This window comes from Callorhinus ursinus, unplaced genomic scaffold (assembly GCF_003265705.2).
Source record: "Callorhinus ursinus isolate GAN/ISIS: 27379988/994484 unplaced genomic scaffold, GSC_fseal_2.0 scaffold19, whole genome shotgun sequence".
NCBI lineage: Eukaryota > Metazoa > Chordata > Mammalia > Carnivora > Otariidae > Callorhinus > Callorhinus ursinus.
Genome location: NW_027397081.1, coordinates 32649313 through 32676863, shown reverse-complemented (window position 1 = coordinate 32676863; position 27551 = coordinate 32649313). Strand labels below are relative to the sequence as shown.

At 34.4% G+C, this 27551-nt stretch overlaps 1 protein-coding gene and 1 long non-coding RNA gene across 2 annotated transcripts in view; one reads left to right on the top strand and one right to left on the bottom strand.

Moving 5' to 3' along the window:
• The window catches only part of CNTN5 (contactin 5), a 1102248-nt gene that overhangs the window by 1069829 nt on the left and 4868 nt on the right, over positions 1-27551 (top strand). The window contains exons 24-26 of the mRNA XM_073904019.1: positions 18080-18266; positions 18708-18820; positions 26939-27107. Of these exons, the coding sequence (XP_073760120.1) occupies positions 18080-18266; positions 18708-18820; positions 26939-27107 (469 nt within the window). The remainder of the gene's footprint in view (positions 1-18079; positions 18267-18707; positions 18821-26938; positions 27108-27551) is intronic.
• Positions 25656-27551, bottom strand: part of LOC112840135 (uncharacterized) — a 108934-nt gene continuing 107038 nt past the window's right edge. Inside the window, exon 5 of the long non-coding RNA XR_003212404.2 lies at positions 25656-25699. This is a non-coding gene — a long non-coding RNA (uncharacterized lncRNA). The remainder of the gene's footprint in view (positions 25700-27551) is intronic.

Below are 27551 nucleotides of genomic sequence, written 5' to 3'. Positions count from 1 at the left end.
CTCTAAGATCAGGAGCAAGACAAAGATATCCACTCTCACCAATTTTATTCAATATAGTACTGGAAGCCTGGTCATAGCAATCAGACAACAAAAAGAAATAAAAGACATCTAAATTGATAAGGAAGAAGTAAAACTGTCACTATTTGCAGATGACATGATACTACATAGAGAAAAATCAAGAGCTGCCAAAAAAACTGTTAGATGTAATAAATGAATTCAGTAAAGTTGCAGGATACAAAATTAATGTAAGTCTGTTGCACTTCTATATACTAATAATGAAGTAACAGAAAGAGAAATTAAGGAAATAATCTCACAATTGCACCAAAAGAATAAAATATCTAGGAATAAATTTAACCAAGGTGAAAGACCTATACTCTGAAAACTATAAATGATGAAAGAAATTGAAATCAGCAAACAAGTGGGAGGTTACACCATGTTCTTGGATTGGAAGAATTAATATCATTAAAATGCAATCTACTGATTCTATGCAATCCCTATCAAAATATCAAGAACATTTTTTACAGAACTAGAACAAATAATCTTAAAAATTATATGAAATCACAAAAGACCTCATATAACCAAAACAATCTTGAGAAAGGAGTACAAAGCTGAAGGTATCACATTCCCAGATTTCAAGGTATACTACAGGGCTACAGTAATCAAAAGAGTATGTTACTGACACAAAATATAGACAAAAAGATCAATCAAAGAGGATAGAAAGCCTAGAAGTTAACCCATACATAAATGGTTAATAAATCTATGACAAAGGAGGCAAAAATAGTCAATGGGGAAAAGACAGGAAACTGGACAGCTACATGTAATAGAATGGAACCACATCACTTTCTTAATCATATACAGAAATAAAGTCAAAATGGATTAAAGACCTAAATGTAAGACCTGAAACCATAAAACTGCTGAAAGAAAACATAGTGGTAATCTCTTGGACATCACCCTTAACAACATATTTATAATATGTCTCCTTAGGAAAGAGAAACAATAACAAAAATAAACTGTTAGGACTAAACCAAAATAGAAAGTTTCTCCACAGCAAAAGAAACCATCAACAAAACAAAATGAAATCTAATGAATGGGAAAAGACATTTGCAAATAATATATCTAATAAGGGGTTACTATCCAAAATATATAAAGAATTTATTCAACACACACCCACACACAAACGCTCACACACACACAGTTTCATTTAAAAATGGGCAGAGGACCTAAATAGACATTTTTCCAAAGAAGACATCCAGATGGCCAACAGACACATGAAAAGATTCCTAATGTCACTCATTAGGGAAATACAAATCAAAACCACAATGACATCACCTCACACAGTCAGATGGCTAGTACCAAAAAGACAAGAGATAACAAGTGTTGGTGAGGATGTAGAAAAAAGAGAACCCTTATGCACTGTTAATGAGAATGTAATTGTTGCAAGCGCTGTGGAAAATGGTATGGAGGTTTCTCAAAAAATTAAAAAGAGAAATACCATATAATCCAATAATTCTACTTCTGGGTATTTACCCAAAGGAAAAATAAAACACTTTTGAAAATATATGAAATATTAATGAAATATTCCTCAGCCATTAAAAAAGAATGAGATTTTGCCATTTGTGACAACATGGGTAGACTTAGAGGTTATTAAGTAAAATGAGAGAAAGACAAATACCATATGATTTCACTTATATTGTGGAATTTCAAAAACAAAGCAAACTAACAAACAGTTAAGTAGACTCTTAAATACAGAGAATAAACTGGTAGTCACCAGAGGGTAAGTGGTTAGAGGGATGGGTGAAATAGATGAAGGGGATTAAGAGGTACAAACTTCCAATTATAAAATAAATGAGTCATGGTAATGAAAAGTACAGCATAGGGAATATAGTAAAAATTATTGTAATAACATTGTATAGTGACCAATGGTAAGCATTGACTAATGTATAGAATTATTGAATCAATCAATATATTGTACATCTGCAACTAATATAGCATTGTATGTCAGTTCTACTTCAATAAAATAAATGAATAGTAAATAAATAAATAAATAAATAAACAAAATTTAGCTGAAGAGGAAAAATCGGCAAGGAGATTGGCAAGGAGAGATCAGTTTTGGAGAGGTGTGATAGATGCCAAAGAAACTGAAAGAGCTGATTTAAAAAACAAAAAAACAAAAAAACAAAACAAACAAACAAAAAACACTTCAATTCAGAGCTCTCAATACAGCAACAACTTTATTTGCTGTGGAATCAGCTAAGTCTTGTCAGGATACCAAGATGTTTTGATATACATGAGAAACTGAAAGAGCTGATTTAAAAAACAAAAAAACAAAACAAACAAACAAACAAAAAGCACTTCAATTCAGAGCTCTCAATACAGCAACAATTTTATTTGCTGTGGAATCAGCTAAGTCTTGTCAGGATACCAAGATGTTTTGATATACATGAGAATCACAATGCTCCAATGTTGGTATCAAAAATGGTTAAGACAATTCCTGACTTTATTTTTGCACTACTCAAAGATTATAGTAAGTGGGTCTAATTAATTACTGCAGAAAATTATCTTCACCTCAGACAAAAGCAGCTAACAGAAATCGAGGTGAGGCTGTTATATGGGAAATTTCCTTTGATATACCAGGAGAAACAGGGGAGGTAAATGAGAAATAAATCATTTCTGAAGTCATGTGCACAGATTTATTTCCATCTAGAATATGGTTCCTGTCAAGTACATACTTCCCTACAATTTTAATATTGATGAACTGTATTTCTAGAATATATACTAATGATAATGCCTCCATGCATTTTTCTTAATAAATAATCAAACTTAAACCTATAGGTGGCTTACATGACTCTGAAATCTTTGTATTTTCTCTTCTACTAATCATGGGATTCTATGCTTAGGCAAGGTTCATTTAGAGACAAGACAGACCTCATTATGGGCAATAAAGTCCTAAAGGCTCTTATATCCTGGCTATGTTTTGGTCATATGTGTGGGGTAAAACAGAGTCCCTGCCCTTATGAAGTTCACAGTCTAGCAAGGAAGATTCTATTTCTTTCGTTTTTGTTTTTTGTCATTTGTTTTTTAATCCTAACCTGAGGTCTTGACCTAACTACAGATAGCTGCTTTTGCTGGGTGACTTGATCTTGACATTCTTTCCCTTGATGTACCTAGCCTTACGGAGCAGCTATAGAATTTCAGTAGGAGGCTTCCCCTGATACCATCTGTTAATAATTAATTCACATTTGGCATTTTTTGCCTTTTACAAGGCAGCCTCCATTACATCTTAATGGTTTTAAAAAATAATGAACCAAGCATTTTTACTTAAACTGTGTTCATCTGCAACAAACTTAACACTCTGAATACATTAACCATTTAATTCAATTCAAACCCTAATTTTGGTTATTAAATTTACTAATTTCCTTATTTAATAGAATGGTCATGCGAATGGTAGGAATAGCTATGCCTAAAAATAGGGAAAGAATGATGACATCCCCTAGCCCACCAGAAAAAGACTTGTAATTAATGGTAAAGGGCTTCAGGACATTTTACCCATGGGCATTTCTAAATGTCACAATTAGGCTAGATTAGGACTCTGCTATCAAATGAAAAAGAAAGTGGTCTTTTATTTTCAACAAGCTTTTAAGATGCCTTCTGCAAGTTTAGCACTACCTTATAAAAAATGACCATCTAAGGAAATAAGAATGAATATGAAATCATAGATGCAGACGCTATAACCCATCTAATTGTATTTTAGATATTTGAACAACGTTGTTGACATTCTCTTAGAACCACCCATTAGGAATTTTGGTTAACTGCATGGCAGTGGCTTCAGACTTTATGGCTTGTGTAAACTAAATGTAGAAAGTGTTGACATTGAGATATGTGAAATTCTAGCTTTTGACATGCAGCATGATTGAAAATTGAACATGGGCTATATTTATTGAACAACTTTGATTCATGAATGACCATGACTGTCCCATCTGGATCATCATCCCTGTCATTGGCCTATGCAAGTAAATTATTAGGTTCAGTTTTCAATTTATGAATCCACCAGCATTCAATGTCTTGTGAATGGTAATGCTTGAATCCTAAAGCAGAGACTCTCAAGCGTTTCTGAGAAAACTAGGATGTTGATGTGCATAAAAAATCAGAGCAGAAGACAGCCTGGCAAAAAGGGGAAGTAAAGAAAGATAAGGCCAAATTTTATCATCTTTTCTCTGATGTTTCCAGATAAGACAGAAGGATGAAGGAAAGTGTGTGATAATGGAATGTTGGATGATTCATTTTTTTCATTCCTTCACTCAACAAGCATTTATTATTGGCAATGTGCCAGACAACAGAAATACAAAAATTAATAAGATCTAGTCCCTGCTTTCAAAAAGCTCACAATCTAATATTAAAAAATGTTTATGGAAATTTAAGCAAACAAAAAAGAGAGAGAAAGACATTGGAACAATATAATTACTATGCCCATAATTACTTCAGGATTCCTTAGCATCCTGATTCTCTCAAGAAACGTTAATAAGAATAAACCCATGCCAGTGCCCTATATGGTTATCATTTTCTGTTTGTGTGAGCATATATCTGTCCCTAAGATGTGTTCAATTTTCCTGAATAAAATAATAAATCAATAAAATATGTATTTACTGAATAATATAAAAAGAATTTTTTTCTGGACATAATTTTAAAAAATATTGTGTTGTATATTCTGCCTGTGAAACGAAATCTCCCAGGATTACTAAATTTATGGTGCTTATATTTTTTGTATCCTTTTTTAACAGTATTATTAACTGTATTTTTGTCTTTTTAATGACTAGATTCATTTCAACAATAAGCAACAATGTATTTTTGTAGCAAGGAGTACACAGTGTCTTAGTTTCAATTCTGAACTTTTTGATGCTTATTATTAAGAGAAATGAAAGACAAAACAACTTGTCCTATTTTACAATTCTCATTAAAAGGCACCCCTAACGACTTCTTTTTTTTTTAAGATTTTTATTTATTTATTTGAGAGAGAGAGAATGAGAGATAGAGAGCATGAGAGGGAAGAGGGTCAGAGGGAGAAGCAGACTCCCTGGTGAGCAGGGAGCCGGATGTGGGACTCGATCCCTGGACTCCAGGATCATGACCTGAGCTGAAGGCAGTTGCTTAACCATCCGAGCCACCCAGGCGCCCCCTAACGACTTCTTTTCCTGGGCTATGTTCAAGACTTGCATGTGTTTATCTTCAACCTTTCAGAGGATATGTAACTAAGAAGTTCATTTTAGACATGTCACTAAAGCCATTTTGAGTTACTGATTGCACTGAAAAGACAACAATTGAGTTTTGCTCAATAAAATACGTTGTGGGGGGATTTCTTAAGGGGAGAAGGGATGAGATTGTTGTTGTGTATTTTATGATCTGACTCTAATCATCAGAGCCCGAAGACAAAAACATAGGTCTACTCTTGTCTGACAATAACTCATGCCAGGCAGATTGCATTTAATTTGAATAGCAGGGGGTGGGAGAGTATGTGTGCGTGTGGTGAAAAATGGAATTTCAGATATAAATTAAAGAGAAAAAAGAAGTGAAAATGAAGCCAGTCACCAAAGGGCTAAAACAAAGGCTATTTTATTTTCCATATGGTATGTGGGTAACAGCTGTTTTACAGATTCTCTTTGGCTTTCTATTATGACTATCTAAAAATAAGATTAAAAACTAAACAGTAAAAAAAAAAAAGCGAATTCTTCTCTTCCTTTTCTGAAATTCTGCAGACTCTGATTTAAATCAAATAGCTTTCATGTCCCTATCATTAGATTTCCTTCTTAGGTTATTTTCATAGATTGGGAGACTAAAAGTATTTATGTTTTTCAAAAATCAGCAGATCAAAGGAAATTGAAAAAGTAACATTTCAGTTGCTTAACTCGTTCCTTCCTGTCCTATTGAAAGGCAACTGTAGAATTTTTGGAGAGCAATAAATCACTCAGTGTACTGTGCTTCTGTTTATTTGCTTCTAGATACATTGCTTCATGAAAAAAAATGCTCTAATCCAAACCACTTTTCACAATTTTTTTACTAAAATTTTTATATAGCCATTTCATTTTCAAGAATATTAGAATATTTGTGTGAATATATTGTTTTATACACATAAAAGACTGAAAGGATATTGATATCTTTTATCATATTTATAGTTATTTCCCATTTTTTTACTCTTTTACACAAATCTGAATTCACTATAGCACCTATAAACAGGAGTTTTCTCATTCCTAAATCCACCCATCCTGAGCTCATCATCCATCCATCCACAGTCTCACTCTCTATTACATACCAGACATTTGTACACACAAAATATGCATACGAACAATGAAACCACAAATGTAGACATCAACCCATTTAACTTAACAAATACTTGGAACATTTTTGTTGACATTCTCTTACAATGACCCATTTGAGAATTACCAAATTGCAACATATTCTTCTTTCTTTTGAGCAGTGGGTTTTATCTTAACACCTGACAATGTACCTGTGATCTCGAGGTACTAACTCAATGAGTGTTGAACAGATAGATTCAGCCATGGTTTTGCTTACCAGACTATGAAATTGAGAAATGTTATAAAGTGCTTGAACACACACATACAAAAGGAAGCTTTACAAAAGACATAGCATTATAAAAATACTTATTACTAATTGACTGCTAATTACTAAATGACTGACACTTTATTTCAAAAGGGCAATTTTTTAAATCTGCATATAGGAAAGAGCACAAATAATAAATGTACAGTTCAATGAGTTACCACTAAGTAAACATACCTGTGTAACTATAGTTCAGGTCATGAAACAAAACATTACTAAAAACTAGAAACAGGTCTGTGATTCAACAGTCTCACACAATTCGCAGCACTCACCATAGCACATACCTTCCCCAATGTCTATCACCCAGCCACCCCATCCCTCCCACCCCCCACCACTCCAGCAACCCTTAGTTTGTTTCCTGAGATTAAGAACTCCTCACATCAGTGAGGTCATATGATACATGTCTTTCTCTGATTGACTTATTTTGCTCAGCATAATACCCTCCAGTTCCATCCACATCGTTGCAAATGGCAAGATTTCATTCCTTTTGATGGCTGCATAATACTCCATTGTATATATATACCACTTCTTCTTTATCCATTCATCTGTCGATGGACATCTTGGCTCTTTCCATAGTTTGGCTATGATGGACATTGCTGCTATAGACATTGGAGTGCACATACCCCTTTGGAGCACTACATTTGTATCTTTGGGGTAAATACCCAGTAGTGCAATTGCTGGGTCAGAGGGTAGCTTTATTTTCAACTTTTTGAGGAACCTCCATACTGTTTTCCAGAATGGCTGCACCAGCTTGCATTCCCACCAACAGTGTAGGAGGGTTTCCCTTTCTCCACATCCCCGCCAACATCTGTCATTTCCTGACTTGTTAATTTTAGCCATTCTGACTGGTGTGAGGTGGTATCTCATTGAGGTTTTGATTTGGATTTCCCTGATACCTCTGAAATAAATAATATATTATATGTTAAAGAAAAAAAGAAGATAGCAGGAAGGGAAAAATGAAGGGGGAGATATCAGAGGGGGAGACAAACCATGAGAGACTATGGACTCTGAGAAACAAACTGAGCATTCTAGAGGGGAGGGGGAGGGGGTGGGGGGATGGGTTAGACTGGTGATGGGTATTAAAGAGGGCACATACTGAATGGAGTACTGGGTGTTATACACAAACAATGAATCAGGGAACACTACATCAAAAACTAATGATGTAATGTATGGTGATTAACATAACATAATAAAATAAAAAAAATAGGAGCACAAAAAGAAAACAAACTAGAGACCTACCTTGTGTTTACTACAGTCACTATCCTTATTCATACCCTCCCAAAAACCTGTATCCTGCATTCTGATTCGTTTTCATAGTTTTGGGGATTATATGGAGCCTTTTATGTCTTGCATTTTTTACTCAACATGATATTAGTAAGATTTATTTGTATTGTTACATGCTTTCTCCCAAACTATATTGTAGATTATACCACAATTTATTTATCATTCTCTCACTGATGGAAATTAGGGTTGTTTCCAGTTTGGGTCTGTTATGAATAGAGCTGCCTATATAGACAATTTTGGAAGAACTATCAATGATTATTGTATATCTCTGTTTTTTCTTTAGGTTTTCTTTGATCTTTATCAATATAGGTCTTACAAATCTTTTCTTAGATTAATGCCTGTTTTATTGTTTTGATTCGATTGTAACTGTGATCTTTATTTTTAAATTATATTTCTTTTCTTTAACTTTGTAACATGAAAAATATGTGAAATAAACAGGGAAATATAGTAAATTTCTATGTACTCAACACTCATCTTCAACCACTATGAACAAATGATTAACATTTACATGCAATGCCCTTTAATCAATTCTTCTATATTATTTTGAAGCAAATCTCAGCAATTACATTATTTCACACAACACTTTTTATAATAAATCTCTAAAATATATGCTTTTAAAAATTGCCACTTTTCTGCTTCCTGAGGACATTCATGTTGAAAAATGCACTCAGTTTAAACAACAGCAAACTCAAAAATCCCACCCAATGCAGCTGTTTTTGGGTAGATTTTCTTGGTTGCTGCCTACATTTATACCCACTCTCCTAATTATTCTCCCTGAGCAAGCAGAGTTTATCTTTTAGCCAAGAAGTTGAGCAGTGTTTATACTGGGATTTTCAGTCTTACTGTTTTTGCAGTTCCCTTACATTCAACTCCATCCTTTGTTTCTCCAGCTGGTAAGGCTGCGGTCATATTCTGGCACCATAGTCATATTTTCAAACAAAAAAGCTATAACTTACCTGTTGCAGTTTCAGGTTTCCAGAGTAAACTCTCCACTAGGGGCTGTCTGCTTTTGGATGCTTGCCAAGATTTTTCAGTTCTCATCTAGGGCAGGATTTACATGATCACTTTTCTTAGCCACCATTTATTTCTATCATTGTCTTTAATATCTCTCTCTAAGATCTGTGGTGTTAGTTTCTACCAATAATTTGTATATCCTCTACTCTCTCCTTTTCACTTTCTCTGATCACTCCTGATCAAAAGAGATTTACAAATTTTTTTGATCTTTTCAAAGAATTAACTTTGGCTTTATTCATTTTCTTTATCTGTATTTATTTTCAGTTCATTAAGTATTGCTCTTATCTATATCATACTCTTTTTTCTAGTTTATTTAGGTTTACAATGTACTGTTCTTTTTCAAGCTCCTTAAGATGGACATATCACTGAATTTTGGCTTTTTGTCTCTTCTAATGCATACTTTAAAACTATACGTCTCCAAACTCTGCATTCCTAGCACCTTATATGTGGTAAAATACATACTAATTTTTTAAAGATTAATGTTCTTCAACCTAAAAGTATTAACTTTCATATAAAAACTTTCATTCTTTCATTTAATTAGTTTGTATTAAGAGACTTATATTTACAGCTCATCTCACAAACACATTTAAGCACATTAGTTATAATAAAATATTCCCCAAATTTTCTTTATTCAACATGCTGTATTTTACATTTGAGTAAAGAAGGGAAAGGAACAAATATTTGTAAAAGACCTGCACTGAACTACATGCATTAAGAACAAATTCAATTATATTTATAGCCAATCTTCTTTAGTATATTTCTTTAGATAGTAGTGACAGCTTCTAGGAAAAATACAGATTTATTCAGTAAATTACATCCATTGTTATGGTCTTGCTGCATTTTATACCTCCTCACCTCATATCCTCTAATCACTGTTGAACTGCCTCATAAATATTCAAAAGTTAAACTAAGCATTGTTTATTTATCTTATTTGATTCATTGAATTGCATTCTTTATAGTAAAATTGCTGTTGGGTACAAAACAACTAATATGTCTGCAGTCTAATAATACCAACTGCCAGCGTATCTCAGAACATTGATTGCAAATAGCCAATTTAATAACTATACCTAGTACTAAACTCAGGAGATTAGGAAGCTGAAGATCAACTAAATTCAGGCAAGGAAAGACATTCTTTTTTTTTTTTAAGATTTTTTATTTATTTATTTCACAGAGAGAGACACAGTGAGAGAGGGAACACAAGTAGGAGGAGTAGGAGAGGGAGAAGCAGGCTTCCTGCCAAGCAGGGAGTCTGATGCGGGGCTCGATCCCAGCACCCTGGGATCATGACCTGAGCTGAAGGCAGACACTTAACGACTGAGCCACCCAGGCACCCCAAGCGAAGACATTCTTGACTGAAACAAATTCATCTTCCATGGGAAGTGTGTCCCTCATATATAAGATTTTGAAGCTCTCAGTAGAAGGATGTGGCTAAAATTAGGTGTTACGTGAGAAAAAAAAAAGGAATGTAAAAGACAATTTAAGCATTATTAGAGAAAATGTCATAGCATTTCAAAGTTTATCTGAAGGTGAGGAATTACTAGAGAAGCAGGCTAGAAGTGAAATATCTACTTCCTAACTCTCAGTTTATATCAGTTACAACTTTTGGGAATTTAAGAATGGCAATGAATTGAATGGAAGCACATAAAACTAGCTTTTCTTGATTTCTCTTAAAGTAACCATGAAACCATAAGAAAAGAGAAAATCCTTATTGCAATTGCAATGAGAGGTATGAAACAAAATTATTAGCAGCATTTTCTAGGTTTTTCTTTACTTTCATCTTTGTGCAATGACCCTGCCTCAAAATCCCATTTCCTAGGTTCAAGCAAGCAATGAAATAGCCTCTGGACTCCTTCCCCTTTATCTTTTTCTTCAGTGAAACAAACTACAGTCACACACATGAAGCTCTGTCTCTCAGATCAGGCCTGGGTAGATTTCTTTGTGTTGCTTGGAGAATACAAGTGGTGCCTTGTACTAACAACAATAATCTAGCATCTATCTGCACAGCATAGGCCACTGGTCTGTAATATACAGTTTAGAGATGGATGTCTTCCCATTCAAATAAACCTTAATTCTTTTTTAGAACACCATTAAAGATCAGTTAGGTAAAATTCAAGGATGATTAAATAGAATAAACCTCCCTGAAAGAAGAAAACAAATGGTAAGTCTCAGTATGAATTCTTTTCCCTATAAGAGGTTTTCTTGTAAAACAGAAGAAAAAATTTAAACCTATGAGTCTAGATACCGATGAGAAAAAGGAGAGTATTTCTTCTATATTTAAAGACAGATCCAAAATATGAAGAGAATGCACTAAAAAAAACCCAAAGTAACTAAAATAAAATATTCATTAGAAGCAATAAAATGCAAATTTGATACTACTAAATATTTAAACCAGTGCTTCAGAGTACAAACTTGAGAAGTAATCCCAGAATATAAAGTTAATGAATAAGGAAATTTTAAGGTGAGAGAGAAGATAGTAGACATGAAGGACATAGGAAATTTGGTCTATAAACAATAAATAACCTGTCAGAAGACCAAATATAAGGAGCAAAAGCAGTAATAACAACAAAGAAAAAAATCCAACATAAACAAGCAGTCCAAAATCAAAGTAACCAAAATATATACCACAGAGTTTCAGGAAACATTAAAGTCTTAACAACACCTTCTTTGGCATGCCCATAACTAATCTATCACCAGTCTGTTGATTTTAACTTCTAAATATTGCTTGACCCCATACGTGTCCCTACGTCCACCACTATAACCTTAGTTCAGGCTATCCTCATTTCTTAGCCAGACTCTCAATGCCTTCCAACTACTCTCCTATATCTACTCTAGCTTCTTTCCAATCTCATCCCCATATTGCAACCGTTGCCACCTTGGTGCATTATGTAAACAAACAGATAAATTAGGATAGCTTCATATAATTTCATAATTACAGGTGATTGTAACAAAACTCAGAATGACATAAAAGAGAGATGGTTTCTTTAGAGAAGTGGTCAAGGGAGGCTTCTCAGATAAACCAAACCAAAGGAGATAGACATTTAGAGAAAAAGAGCTATGAAAAGAGCTTCCAGAGAGATGGCACTAGATATTCCATTATGAATGTGAGTGAATGTCTGAGACCCATTTTTCTGGAAGGTGGCAAGAAAGTGAGGTAGGATGTAAAATGAGGTTGGAGAAGGACACAGAGACCATATTAAGTAGGGCCTTAGAAACCATGATGAGGAGTTTGGAATTTATTCTAAGTGCAGTATGGAAGATTTTTAGCAAGGGAGTGATCTGATTTATGTACTTTAAAAAAACAAAAAAAACTTTGGACAGATCAGTGTATCTTTTCAAAAAACAAATGTACACTCCCACTCCCACCCCTGCTTAAAATCCTTCAATGTGTTATAATTGTTCCTAACTCCTTAACACAGACAACTATAAGATCTAGCTCCATCCTTTGTCTGTAGGATAAGCCGTATTCACCATCAATTTCCACATCAGCCTAACTGGACTTTTTTCAGGCCTGCATATACATCATTCTTCTCTCCAGACTGCACACACTATTTCTCTGCCTTCCCTCCCTCTTTGCCTGCTTAGCTCCTAGTCTCCCTTCTGCCAGTGCTCAACTACCTCTCTTAGTGAAGCCTTCCTTGGCCAGCCTCTCTCCACTGAGACCTATCCCAAATTGTAGATCTCTAGCAATAAGTAGCTTGTCAGAATCACAATTTTATGTTTGTGTGGTTATTCATTCAATAACTATTTTGGTTATTATTTTTTCAATTAATAAAACTTTAAAAAATAAGCAGTTTTAGGTCTACAGCAAATTTTAGCAGAAAATAAAGAGAATTCCCACAAACCCCTGTCCCTACACTTACCACCTCCCCCACTATCAACACACCCCATCAGAGTGGTACATTTGTTATAATCGATGAACCTACATTGACACATCATCACTACTCACAGTCCAGAGTTTAAATTAGGGTTCATTCTTGGCATTGGACGTCTCTAAGGGTTTTGACAAATGTATAATGACATATATTCACCACTATAGTACTCTACAGAATAGTGTCACTGCTCTGAAATTCCTCTGCGTTCTGGCCTATGCTATGTCTTTTTTGACTCACCATTAGTCCCCAGTTGCCTGCAGGCATAGTTCTTGATAAATAATATATATTCAAAAAATTTTTTGAATGAATAATTCAATTAATAATTTTTAAGAATTCAAGCCCTGATAAAATATTTACATTTCAATATGCATTTAGATTTTAAAAACAAAAAACCTCTAAGCTCCCTAGAAGAAAGAATAAGTTACTTTCAAAGATGCAAAAAATCAATCACTCTTTTGCAGCATTAAATAACAACAGAAAATGGAGCTGTTTTTATTAAATTCAAGGAGTACAATATTGAATGAGCAGTGATCACTAAGTACAATTAAATAGAAATAAGTGACTGCAAGAACTAAGAAAAAAAGTTGTGTTTTTAAAATCTAACAGGTAGCAAAAATCAGGAGAAGATAAAATATTAGGGAGACTCCTTCATTAATTATATATATATATATATAATTCACTGATTATATATATAATATATGTATATATATTATATATATTTTCAAATATATATTTATAAATAGTTATATATATAATATATATATATTATATATATAACTGTATGAAAACTGAGAAATAGGGGAAGTTCACAACTCATCCAGTAACCATCTACTACAAATGGCAAAAATCATGGATTTAGATTTTAGATCCTGCAACTTCATGTAAAAGAACTGGGTTGTGTGTGACATGTATATCTTAGGACCATCACCCCAGAAAATCAACTGTACTATCTGCATAGTTAAAATTGTAATTATCCTGGAGAGTCAACTTTGGATAAAAAAAATGGCTATTTACCAAAAAGAGCTATCCTGTAAATTTAGGTTCAAATCTATACTCTTACAGGTATTGGCTGACTCAGAAGTCATGTTTCCTGTCTGCCACTAATGACATCACATGTTATTATAATTTTAAATAGAGTTTTTAAGAGATGAAATTGGACAATCAAAATAATATGAAGGATATCAAAAACAGGATACTAACAGACTTACAAATAAGAAAAACCAGAAATATTAAAACATCAAGAAAAAATAGTTCAAGTAGTTTAGTGACAATAGGGGAGCAGTTTAAAAATGATTCATGAAATTGAGGTAAGTAGTATTTTGCCTGTTTTATAAAAAGGGTATAGAAACTCAGTGGTCAAGTAACTTGTCCCGTTATATATAGCTTACAGATAAAAAAAGTAAGTTTCAAATATAGACCTTCTGGCTCCAAACCCATGATCTACCTAGAGTTTGCAATAGTATGGTATATCTTAGATTCATAAACTTTATTTGGAAATGAAAATTTGTGCAAACTATTTGAAAACCAGTGTGACATTTTTTGTATCAAAAAGCGTAACAATTTTCATTACTTTAGACCCCATAATCTCCTGTGTGGGATTCTACCCTGGGGAATTAATCCAATATGTAGAAAACAATACAGATGAAGATATTCATAGCAACATTTTAATTTAAAAAACATTAGTTGGAAGCTACCCGAATAGAGCAATAGAACACTGGTTAAATAATATTTGGTATACAGACATATGATAGACTATTACTTGGAAAAATGAGAAAATACTTATTGTTAGAGAATAAAAGTAGGACATAAAATTATAGGTACATAGTTATATTAAATATATGTAATGAAAATATAGGAAGAAATACACAGACACATACAAAAGACAATTATCTGAAGTTGATAAAATAGTAGGTTATCTATGCTTCCAGTTTTAGATAGTTATATCTTTTTAAACATTTTTAACCTAATTTCAAGTGATCTCATATAGAGTTCAAAGTGTATGCTTTGATGAAATATATCATCAGGATGGAAATTGAATCATGGGGGAAAAAAATGAATGAAGTCTCAACTTTAGAAGGTGTGTGTGACTTGTGAATACCATATTAATTTAATTTAAGAATCATGAAAGAAGCATAATGTTAAATTCCAAATATTTTTGTTTTTGTTTTACCCTTTCTCCCATAAAAAAAAGGTGGGGGGCAAATAATTATTTCACTGTGAAAGTAACAACTCTTGTTCTTTTTTTTTTTTTTAAACATGCTAGAAAGAGAGTGGGTGGATTTTTTTTTAGATTTCTCTGTAGGTTTTATTTTTTTATTGATTTTTTAATTAAAGCTTTTTATTTTAATTCCAGTATAGTTAACATACAGTGTTATATTAGTTTTAGGTGTACAATATAGTGATTCAGCAATTCTATATATCATTACTCAGTGCTCATCATAAGTGTACTCTTAATCCCTTCACATATTTCACCCGTCGCCCCCACCCACCCACCCCTGATATGCTTTATTTTAAATGAGTACCCTCAGTTAAAGTTGTTTTCTTTTTAACAAGAACATTTTTTACCTGAAGCATACTTCAGAATACACTGTGTAGATTTCAGTTGGAATTTGGTTTTGTTTTTGTTTTCTTTTTCACAAGCAGTTACTTAAGAAACATTTTATCTTTTACCAGGATGTTTAATTTTATGGTGATTAATCAGAACATTAAACATTCAATATTTAAAAGTCAAAATTTATAGTGAAATCTGTATCAAATCTGCATCAAAATTTATTGAATTTAATCATACTTGTTTCCCTCAAATACATATATTTAATTAATTTAAAATAATCTAACCAATTAAAGAAAATTAAAACAGAGAAGTGGGAATCAGATATATCACTGGAAAGGAAAGATATGTGTTTGTTCATCTAATGACATCTCAGCCAATTTTGTAGTTTGAAAATAACTTAGATTTATTCACTTAAAATATTCTCAAAGATGAAGCAAGTTAAGCTCATCATATAAAAGTTAGGATTTTAGAGGATTCCAGCTTAATCAAACAGATATTTGAAATTCAATCACTCAGCTGTATACCAGTTCAAATCTGTGAAGAGACAGAGATGAGAAATAGGAATTACCTTTTTAGCCTTTAAAGAAAATAAAGAGATAGATATATACAAAGATATATGAGATTTGTGTAGATGTATCAGATAGGGGTTAGTCACAAAGAACTAAATTACTCTAAATAGTTTAAGTAAGAAATATTATTGTTATTAAATGTTTTACAAAATTATCAGTGTAAATTAACAGACTTCAGGGTGACCTGAAAGATCAAGAATGACTCTTAAAGTCAAACTATAGAACCAACACAAAGGAAGATGTCTTCTAAGCCACCAGGCCCAGAAGCATACTCCATTGCTATGGTTAAAGAAGCCACTATAATCAGGATGGTGCCACATTCAGGAAGCTGCTGTGATCTGTAGACCTACACTGTTGTTGCCAGTTCCAGAATCCCACCATGCAAACTACGATTTGCACCAACAAAATGGATGTCCCGTGCCCTGATTCTCGACTCTCATAAAGCTAATGTTTAGACAATGAGTCACTTACTAATGCTGCCTTGGGGGGCCAGGAGGGAAGGAAAAATAATGACTCCATTAATGCGCTTACCAGCAGAAATGCAGAAGCAGAAGTTCAATCTCCATCTCACTTTTACTTTCAAATCTCAGGCATATTCATCTGACCGGCTGAAGCTACAACACATTGAGTCCTAACTGCAAAGGAACCTTTAGAAATAAGATTTTTAGCTCTCCATCCTCTTCAGTACAGGGAGATAACTGGAATGAGAGTGAAATGGGTGTTGAACACTAATGTACCATATGCCTTTGGTTACTCAACATACATACACTTCCTTTTCCCCACTCAACAACCCTCATAAGCAACAATAAGCAACAACCATGTTCCATACTGATATGGTACAAATATCACTTTTACAAATGAAAATGTACTGACGCTTTCCCTAAGCAGGAAAGTCAGAGAAAGTTCCATCAGTAAATCTGTCCATCTCAGGGTGAAAGTTTATTCTTCCTCTAATGAACTACATTAGAAAGTTACCTACTTATGACACTCTATAAAATATCAGAAAAAGGAAGGGGCCCAAGTCATTAATATGTATACACAAAACTGTACCTGGAAGCAAGTATTGCTATTATAGTCTTCATTTCATAAAGTTGCAGTTACAATTTTTAACTTCCTTCCTCCTCTACCCATTTCTTACTCCCTTTGCCTTCAGCTAGCACCTAGGCTGGTTGAGGTGATGCGGTGACTCAAATGTTTTGTTTTGTTTTTTTTTCTGAGACACAAGAGCCTATAATGACTTCCTCTGGCTATAGCTGGAAATGGCAGTCTTAGGCATACTCCAGAATATTTCAAATAAATAAAAACCCCTCACTGCCTATACTGTGTAGTAGCAACCTTAGTTGAAAGCCTCTGGAAAATATGGTGTTTGGCTTCTCAGCCTCTACAGTAGACAAAGCACTTGAAGGAGGATGAAATGGGTACAGTGATCCACTTCTTTCACCACGGTAATTAATGGGGGTTGGGGGGGCTACTGTTCCCATTACTTTTACCACAGTAAGTAAGTAGAGGAATAAAAACTACTCTTTTATCCACTTAAATATTGTTACACAAAAAGTTACTTAAACTCACAAAGGGTTCAAGTTTGGTATGAGAGCATCACCATGAACTTATAATCAGGAAAGATCATCTCAATGCATAAATTGTGCTTTGACGGAAAAGTTCATTTCTGCCTCCCTCCCATATCCTAGCAGTGTGATAGGTATCTACTCCCAGGTGTCATGAATGTTCTCTGTCACCTCTTCTCTATTAAACTCATACAGCTTATATGACTCTCCCTTCATGTGGAGCCCAGAAGGAAATATTGTTCATGTCTCTTTCTCAAATAATTCATTCAAAGCTCCATAGCTTTGAAGGTAAAAGTTTCTGATAACCTATAAGAGAAGAGCATTTCTTCAATTTCTTTGAATGATTCTTCCTTAATGTCAGGATGTGTTTTGGGCTCTTTTCCAAGCAACTCATGCTACCAGGCTAGAAGGTAGCACCTTTTGTTGCTCTGTTGAGTACTGCTAAGATGCACACAGATGCAAATCAGGCAGTGACTAAGACTGATTTTGCCTTGTTAGTAGTACCTGTTCATTGGATGATATAAGAGTGATTTCTTAGGGCTTTAGGAAAACTAAACAATCACAAGCATGGAAGAAACTTCAAAATTAATCTGTCATTTAATAATTTGTTGACAGGTTGGTTATCGGAAAGACATGGAACAAGAAGATGCCGCAGAAACAGTCAAAACTAGAGGGAATGAATCCTCTGTCATTCTGACAGGATTAGAAGGAAACACTTTATATCACTTCACAGTGAGGGCTTATAATGGAGCTGGATATGGGCCACCTAGCAGTGAAGTGAGTGCAACCACCAAGAAATCCCGTAAGTGACCTGGGATTTTTGTTTGTTTCAGACAAAAGGGAAACATCTTTTAACATTTCTGAGAGCCCTGTGAGGTACAAAATAAGGAGAGTTGAAGGGGAGTTTTGATTCATAGTCTTGCTTGAAAGCTTAGATCTGAATTCCAAAACTAGCTCAGAAAATTTTGCATTCACAGTAGATAAAAGGTTATCTTCCTGTGAAATAAGGCCAAGCGATTTTGACACAGGAAGGAAGATAAAAGGATTCTGGTTCAAAAGCTCAGTAGAGTAGCTATTAAAATGACACTATGGAGCAAAAACCCTCCTTATCTGACTCCAGTTGGAAAGAAGCCTATGGTGCCAGCAAACTACCACACACAAGAAAAGATTGAAATACAAAGATTTAAGTGAAGAAATGTATTTAAGACTCCTTGCCTGTTCACTTTCACTTTTTATTTTGCAGCCCCTAGTCAAGCACCCAGTAATCTCAGGTGGGAACAGCAAGGGTCTCAGCTTTCTCTGGGCTGGGAACCAGTCAGACCATTAGCCAATGAATCTGAAGTCATGGGCTACAAGGTCAGTATGTTTCTTCACTCTCTTGTATAGACACTCATCTTGAAAATTGTTATTATGAGGATGTACAATTATAAGGCATAAAAGGTCATTAACATACCTGTTTTTCCTAATCATTTTCTACCTATAACTTAGAAGAAAGCTTCCCACAATAGGTAAGCCAAGACAGTCAAAATCAGTTTTAACTGCTCAAGGCATAGGAAGGGAATGAGTAGGAAAAGCAGCAACAATTTGAATACAGGATGAAGATGGCTCCATGAAGCAGTGTCAGGACCATCAGCACTTAAGGAGAGAGCCCTAGCATTTTCTCCCTGAAGACAAATTTTTCTGGCAGATGACAAAGACTGGATAATTTAACTTGGGTGGAAAGACTATTAGCAAAAAAAGAAGAAGAAATGCTAAGGCCAGCACACTGGGTTAAGAAAGAGTCCATGGAGAGATAGCAAACTCCAAAATAGACATAGCATTTCACATACAGTCATCCTAAAATGTGCCAGCAAGAGAGCTGGAAATATGAAAACATTTAGTTTGTTTTTGAAAAACAACTTTGTCTCTAATTTTAAAATATATGTGATCTATGTATTGATTTGGTTGAATTTCAAATTATTTTTTCATCAGATTTTATTATTGTCTTAAACTCCATATAGAACCACACACTGAATATTATTTATATCAGAAATTTTAAGCATGTTAATAATATTTAGACTGAAAATCATCATCTATGTGGCTTTTCAATTAACAGAAATGGTAACACAGTAGTTTGTATATAAAATGCTAAAATTCTGAAGGTAAAAACTTAAGAAGTTATAAATGAAATATATTTTTAAGGTAAGTAATTCCCATTAATCATATTTTAAGACACAAATTATATTATTTCTTACAGACTATAATTAGTATGGATGGCAGACACCCTCATTACTCAAACATACATACTGAAATCTGTTCTAATCCTCAGAAATATTGAATTTGATCTTTTTGGGGAGGGCAGGTGAGCCATTTTTTATACCCCTCCCTTTGCCTTCTTCTTCTATGCCCTTACCCAAATAACCATGTCCTTACAACTTTTCCTCTAAGGCAAATATACCTTCAATAATTAGATGTAGCAGTATGGCCATAAATGGTGATATACCTTCCAAGAACCAATCTAATATCATTAGAACTATGGCAAACAAACTCCCAAACTAGAGAGGCAAAGTAGAAAACAAGTTAGAACTACATGAAAGCATACAGCCATCTGACAGAAACAGTCAGAGTAAGGAACCTCTCAGGTAATAAGACCTGAAGAATATGTGAGGTTGGGCATAGGGTTCCCAAACAAGGTAATCCTTCTTTTTGCTCACAATTACCCCATCTATTTCTGTCACTGTTCTTCCTCTTTATATGTGGCTGTTTCCCCAACGAGACTATATGTGATAGACGGCAGAAACTCTTTCTCATCACTTTATCTCCAATGTTTCTAGAACGGATGAATAAATTAATTTAACCCAGCTAAAAGTATATTATGCAATTACTCTTAAGTGTATATTATCAGATGTGTGTTTTTCCAGCATGGTCTTCCCGTTTGTTAAGTGTAGTTGGAAAAGAACACTGGCTTCTGAGTCAGACTTTCATTCAAATCCTAGTTGTGTAACTCTGAGCAAGTTGCTTAATCTCTCTGAGTCTCATTTTCTTAACTTCAAAATGGCAAAAATAACAATAAAATAATATTTATCATACAAGATTGTTTTATGGATTAAATAAGATAATTTATGTAAAATAGCTCATAGCTATTAGCATATAGAAGGTGATCTAAAAATAGCTACTATTTATTCTAATTGTTTTGAGAAGAGAATATCTGGTTAGGTGAAATTTTAACAAAAGGAACTGATCTTTGAAAGTTGCCTGACAGTTCTGTCTAAATGAAGACAGCAGAAGTTACCTTGGAATACCTTCTTGCTGGGGGAAGAATCACTAGCATATTCCATCTTAGTTGTGTAAGTTAATGACAAGTAGGTACACATTGATAGATGATTTTTTTTCTTTTACTTCATTGAAATAGTTATACTTCCTTATGTCCTTGAGAAGAAAGATCTCATCCTAAGAAAGGAGTCTGCTGATAACAAATGGAGTGAGACCTCAAAGCTTGTTCTTCTGTGACTAATCTTATTAGAACTTCTAATGAACAGGATAATCCCCAATGAGAGACCTATTGGCGGAAATGTCACAAAGGGCCCCATGAGGGAAAAAGGACTAGACTAATGACTGTGGCTTAACACAGAGCCTGGATTCTCCTGGGAAAGTCTGGTTTTCACAGAGCAGGTAGCTAAGGATGAAAGCTCCTCCTGACACAGGCACAAAGGGCCAGGAATGAGATTACAAACAATAGCTGCAAATTTAAACTACAGTGTTGTAACCCAGAGAACACAAGCTTGTAGCCCCCTTTTTGAGCATGACTTTGTGGAAAACTCCTCCAGCCTAGGCAAGGATCTGCACTGCAACTAAAGAGCTGTACCATTTGGATGGAGGTTCACCCAAGTATGGAGAGGCCAAGACTGAGCATGAAACTCAGGGGAAAAAAACCTCTTTGAGTTCTACTATGTCCCCCCAAATTATTGCCAGACCAAGAGTGACCTAACCACTGGGCCAAGAATACCAGTATAACAGTGGGCCACCTCTTAAGCACAATAGCATACGGCAGTACAGAAGATTAACAAAAGTAGGTACAAGTCAGCACATTATTTCTCCATTTCTCTATCTGTGAGGCAATTTGAGGTAGAGGACGTCCTGCTTAACAGGGTAAGAGAAAGCTTCCACAATTAATTGTAATATCAAAAAGAGAAGTAAATTTGTTTTTACTCTTTGTCTTTGCCAAGTTACTTTACTTTTATAAGCAAAAGAGATCACTAGAAATGTACATGGTATGTAAGTTTGAGAATGGGAAACTTGGAGTCAATGCCTGAGGTTTTAAAATGCAAGGACTGTGTATTCCACCTTTTATATTAAGTCCAAAGTAGATGAACTCAGAAAAGTCTTCATCTAGAAGTTTTCCAGATTGTAAAAATGATTGAAAAGTGATAAATATGGAGAAAAATAGATTTGTTCTCCAGACTTGGTCCATAAATAACACACTCAACTGTTTTCTTATAGTTAGGATACTAAATACAGGATTGAAATCATTCTTTAAAAATAACAAAAAGAGTAAGATAAAATAGTGGAATTTGACATTCAACCAATCCATTTTCTAAGAAGCATGGATCTTACTTCCTTACATAATTTCAGAGATTGAAGTGTCAACATATATAAGGACAAAATGTTAACAGAGAAAGATATGATGAGAAATTTTGTGCAAGGTGTTCAGAAGATAAAGGAGGTCTCCTCATCATAAATCTTATCAGAGACCTCAAAAATGACCAAGAATATAGTGGAAGAGGGATGGAATCAAGCCATAAATGGTTGTATCAGGGGAGACATATTAAAATTAAATCCATTCAGTTAAATTTTAAGTATTACCTAGTTGTGAAATTTCTTACTGCTTTTTGAGATCATCCAAGAGATCCTGAACTTCTGGGATTTTGTTTAACAAGTCCAGATTTAATAGCAATAATTTCAAGACATCACAGCTTTCATTAAAAAGTAAGAGAATTAGAAGCTTGAAGAACCAGAAGAATGTTGGGGAAAGATTGTCCCTTGAAGATATGGCTACAAATTATTCTCATTCAAATAAAATAACTCCTATTTGAAAAGTTAAGTCAAATTTGGGAGTTTACTTAGTATATTTATAACTCCTTCAAGTCCATTATTATTCCTTTCTCTTCTTTTGTTACATTTCCCAAATCGGAAAAAGCCACCTATATTATTAATATATTATTTATAAGTGATGGGGAAAATGGAGCAAAAACTTCAAATAAGTTTTTTCTAACAATATATTTTTCCCAAATAAATGCTTTTCAATGAAGAAAATGTCATTTTTTAATTCCTCTAGTGTGAAGTCTGTATGTAGAGTCTTTAATTTTGGCACATCTGTTACTGGCATTCCTAAAGAAATACCAATGCCAATAACAAACTGTGGACTAAAGCATATTCAGCCATAATTCTCCTTAATAATCTTGAGAATGAAGAAATTTTTTCTTTATATTATGAAAGAAGTTTACCAAGATTACAAAGTAAAACAGCCATCTTATCTCCACCTTATTCTTCTCATGTAGATTTAAGCCCAAGTGAAAGGGAAAATAAATATTAAATGCCCAAAAGCTATACTTTCAGTTGTGCAAATATCCTCTTTCCCACTGAGTGAAAGTTTTATCCATTCAGAAAAAAAAAAAAAAAAAAAAAAACAAGCAAAAGGAATTCAGGACAATGCCTCAGGCTACATACCAAAAAAAAAATAATAAGGTCTTGTTTTCTAGGCTACAACTAAAAAGTATCCTTTCCTAGATATACAACCCTTTCTCCATATATCTTTCCCCCTTACCTCTACTTTCTGCCTGTTTACAGAGCCAGGGAGAGTAGGGGGAAAATCAGGCTCAAAGTTTACTGGTTATAATGTGTTCCATCAATGTAGACAGAAATTTTTGTTTATTTATTCAACTTAGATATCAGGGCCTTCCAGACTCTTGAGATATAGGTACGCTTGGGTTGATATTTTATTCCACACCCTACAGAATTCTGAAGACCACCTCTATATTTATCCAGCTTCTCGAGGGAGCTTAATGTTTTTGGCCATTCTAGTCTCATTGATTTCCTGTATCTTGCAGCTGTTCCTTCATCTTATATTCACTCCATGTACGGGATTCAGCCTCTTTCTTGTGATACCCACAAATTAAAACGACTCATATATAATGAGTTATACTATCCTCTTACGTGTGATTTTCCTTGAAATTTTTTATGATAAAATATTTTTTCAAATGAAACAAAAATGGCTTATATAATATCAAATATATACACGTAGAAAGTAGACTTGATAGAAATGTTGGCGGGAGCAGGTAGAATGAAAAGCACACCATACAAGCAAATATCCGAAAATTGCCCATAGAAAGTCCTGTTCTTAAAAGTGCTTTTGGTCATCCTCCAGTCAGTGGCTTCTCACTGGTGCTTAACGCTTCCCCAACTTCTTTTCATGTTGCTTCTATCATCTTGCTGACTTCTCACCCTCCTATTGCTACTGGGGCTTCAGATTCCTCACTTTCCATTATGAAGAGCAGATGTCCCTGTTGACTATTCCCAAGATCCCAAGATGCTCAGGTGCTGAATAGGCCTTCCCTTTAAAAGAATCCATCCTTCTCAGGGGCACTCATGGGTAAAACCAGCAAAAATTTACTGTTATATATTTAAGCCTACTCACACCATTATTGTGTTACCATCAATATAGACTAGCTGTTTCCAGATCATGCCTTTCAGAATTGAAGTACCACATTAATTTTTTGTTTAGAATCACTTATTTGATTAACTCATTCTTCCCAGCTTGTTAAGTAGAATTTGAGGATAGTCTTGAAAATACAATTTCCTTTATGCCTAAAGATAGCTGTCATCACAACCGCCATTCTGTAAATGTCCAGATTCTCAAAGTACTCCCTGGACTCCTTATTGTCAATAACTATTTCTGACATGTCTTGATAAGTCCTTAACCTTCTCATATTTCTCATTCTCATTCATCTTTACTAAATCAGGATTTTAAGATGAGCCAAGATTCTCTCAAGCACCTAAGACATTAATTTAATGTATCTTTTCACTTAGTATACCTATTACTGACTCATAACATCACACCTCCCTGGATGTACTGGTAAAAGCCACATTTAATCTCAAACTCCTTTTGCTACTATTAACTGGTATTTTTCCTGCTTTTACCTTTTGTTTCCAAACCTCAACTGATCCACAAATTTTTCTTCAACTCTGGATTTTATAGCAACATTAGATACGCATTACTAGCTGCATTTTTCTTTGTCATAAGAATTGTAATTTATTGAACCATAATAACAATGTCCTCTAAAATAGTCACTCCCCTGCCAATCCTCACCAATTTACATACTTCCCCATTGCCATCAATTTGCTTTCTAATTACCTCATGTGGATGATCAGAATTCTAATTCATTACACTGCTGCAGTCAAAATAAGAAGCATAAAGTCTGATACAATTGTCATTTTTTAAGCTGAAAGAACCTGCTGTAGGCATGCTCTGAGAAATGTTTCTGATTCCCCAAATCTTGACCAAGTACTACTCTGTGAATTGCTATATCACCAAATACATTTCCTATTACACTTCCCTGCATTGGTATCTGTCCCCATTGTTATATTGCAGGTGCCATGAGAGCAGGAACATGTGGTCTTGTTCTGTTATGAATCCCCAATATATAACACTGTGCCTGGCCCACATGATATGCCCAATAAATATTTGATGATACTCTTACCACTTTGCAACTACATTGAGGCTATGGCTTCCTTCCCTATAAGTATTTCAATACATACAATTATTGTACATGCTAAATACTTTTAGAGAGAAGTTACTTCTCTCCTGAGACCCTGAAGTAAATTTAAATCTGTGAAAGAAAAGTGAAAGGGAGGGACCATTTATTACCAGAATGCAAAAGGGAGATCAAGTACAGGCAGGTTTCAATATATCACAAGAATGCTCTACTAAAGTTTTTTTTCCCTCTCTGTAGGTTAGTTCAAGCTCAAAACATATTTTTATAAGAAAAAACATAAATTTTTATCTAACTTCCTAAGGTATCTTTTATGATGCAATTGAAATACTGACCATTGACAATGAACAATGATGGCAAAAGAAGTAGCTTTCTCTTAAGTTTACCATGCACCAGGTCCTATAATGGAACCAAATTTGCCCAGACAGAAATATGGAGATTGTGTTTTGTTTAATTTTGTTTGTAGGAGATTGTTTTGAATCCAGGTCTGTAAGTAGAAACAAAATAATATAGTTCTGAAGCAGCTGTTAACTGATCATCAGAATTTTAACCTTCTAATGCAATTTCTTCCCTAACTAGCCACATGATCTTGTATAAATTGCATAACTCCTATGATCTGTGCTTTCTGATTTGTAAACATAGGATAATTCTATGTCCTTTTTAAAAAGATTTTTATTTATTTACTTGAGAGAGAGAGAGAGTGAGCAAGAGAGCAAGAGAGAACAAGCAGGGGGAGTGGCAGGCTGAGGGAGAAGCAGGCTCCCTGCTGAGCAAGGAGCCCGATATGGAACTCAATCCTGGGATCATGACCTGAGCCAAAGGCAGATGCTTAACCAACTGAACCACCCAGGCGCCCCAGGATAATTCTATGTTCTAATTTGTAATTCTGAAACCATTTGCCATGAATACATGTTCTATTCTAGTACAATGGACATCTAGATGTCAAAAAGACTTTACTATCCAAAGTATCTAAATGCCAGTTCACAGAAAAGCAAACAACCACAGAAGTAAATAAAAACACTAAACTTTTCAGTGATTTCCTACATTGTTAAAGATTATTGATATATTTAACAAACTATCTCTTTAGTCCTTTGAATTTGAAGATGACAGCTGTGAGTACTCCCTCAGGATACTATTCATTCCAATAATCAAGAATGAAAGACTTTAGTGATATGCCCCCTCACTACCTGCTGCTCTAGTCTCATGTATCCCCATCCCTGTATGTCTTCTGTCTATCCCATACCCTAATGTTATGGTTTCTCATCGCTTAGGTGTATTTTTGTTTTTCTTATCTTTTCCTAGAATTCTCATCCTTTTCTCCATCTGGTAAACTCCACTCATCTTCAGATACTTAACTCAGGCATCACCTCTTCTGAAAAGCCTTTCCTAATCCACAGACAGAATTAAACTCTCTCTCTCCTATATTTCCATAGCATCTTTTTTTTTATTAACATATAATGTATTATTTGTTTCAGGGGTACAGGTCTGTGATTCACCAGTTTTACACAATTCACAGCCCTCACCATAGCACAGACCCTCCCTATATTTCTATAGCATCTTATGTACACTTCCACTGCTCCATATAGCACATACATTGCATTTACTTACATATCTGTCAAAGCCATAGGCTTCCTTAGCTCAAAATGTGACATATGGTAGTCAGTTAATACAGATTTGGAATCTTCATTTGAATATGAAATGTTCAAATCTCTGTTATTATTTCCAGGTTTTTTATAGGCAAGAGGGGCACAGCAACAGTCAAGTTATTGAAACACAGAAACCTCAAGCAGCAGTACCACTGCCAGATGCCGGAGTCTATATTATTGAAGTTCGAGCATACAGTGAAGGAGGGGATGGGACAGCTAGTTCCCAAATCAGGGTACCATCCTATTCAGGTAAGTTTTGACATAATAGGCTTAATGTGATGACCACCAACAACGTTAAATAGTGTAAACCTCACCAAAATTAATATGATGGATTGCATGGGTGAAAACTTCGGAAGGGTCTCACTTCTCACTCTGATTTCCATACCATCCTCCAATTAATAGGAATGTTGCCCTTATGTCCATAATTGAGGAATTTCTATAAAGCTAGAAAGGATTTCTCATTAGAACGTTTCATTAGAATGCGCTTATTTTTGGGAAATTCCCTTGTCCATTCTAGTCTCAAGCAGCACCTTGCTGGCCATTTGGGCTTTGCAATATTGCTTTTAAACTGCCAGTGCACAACTTTAACATACCTATTTCTCTATTACCTTGATTACCTTTATCATTAAATAATGGAGAATGGGGTACAGAAGAGCTTAAAGGAACTGCTCCTTAAAATTAAATTTGGATCAT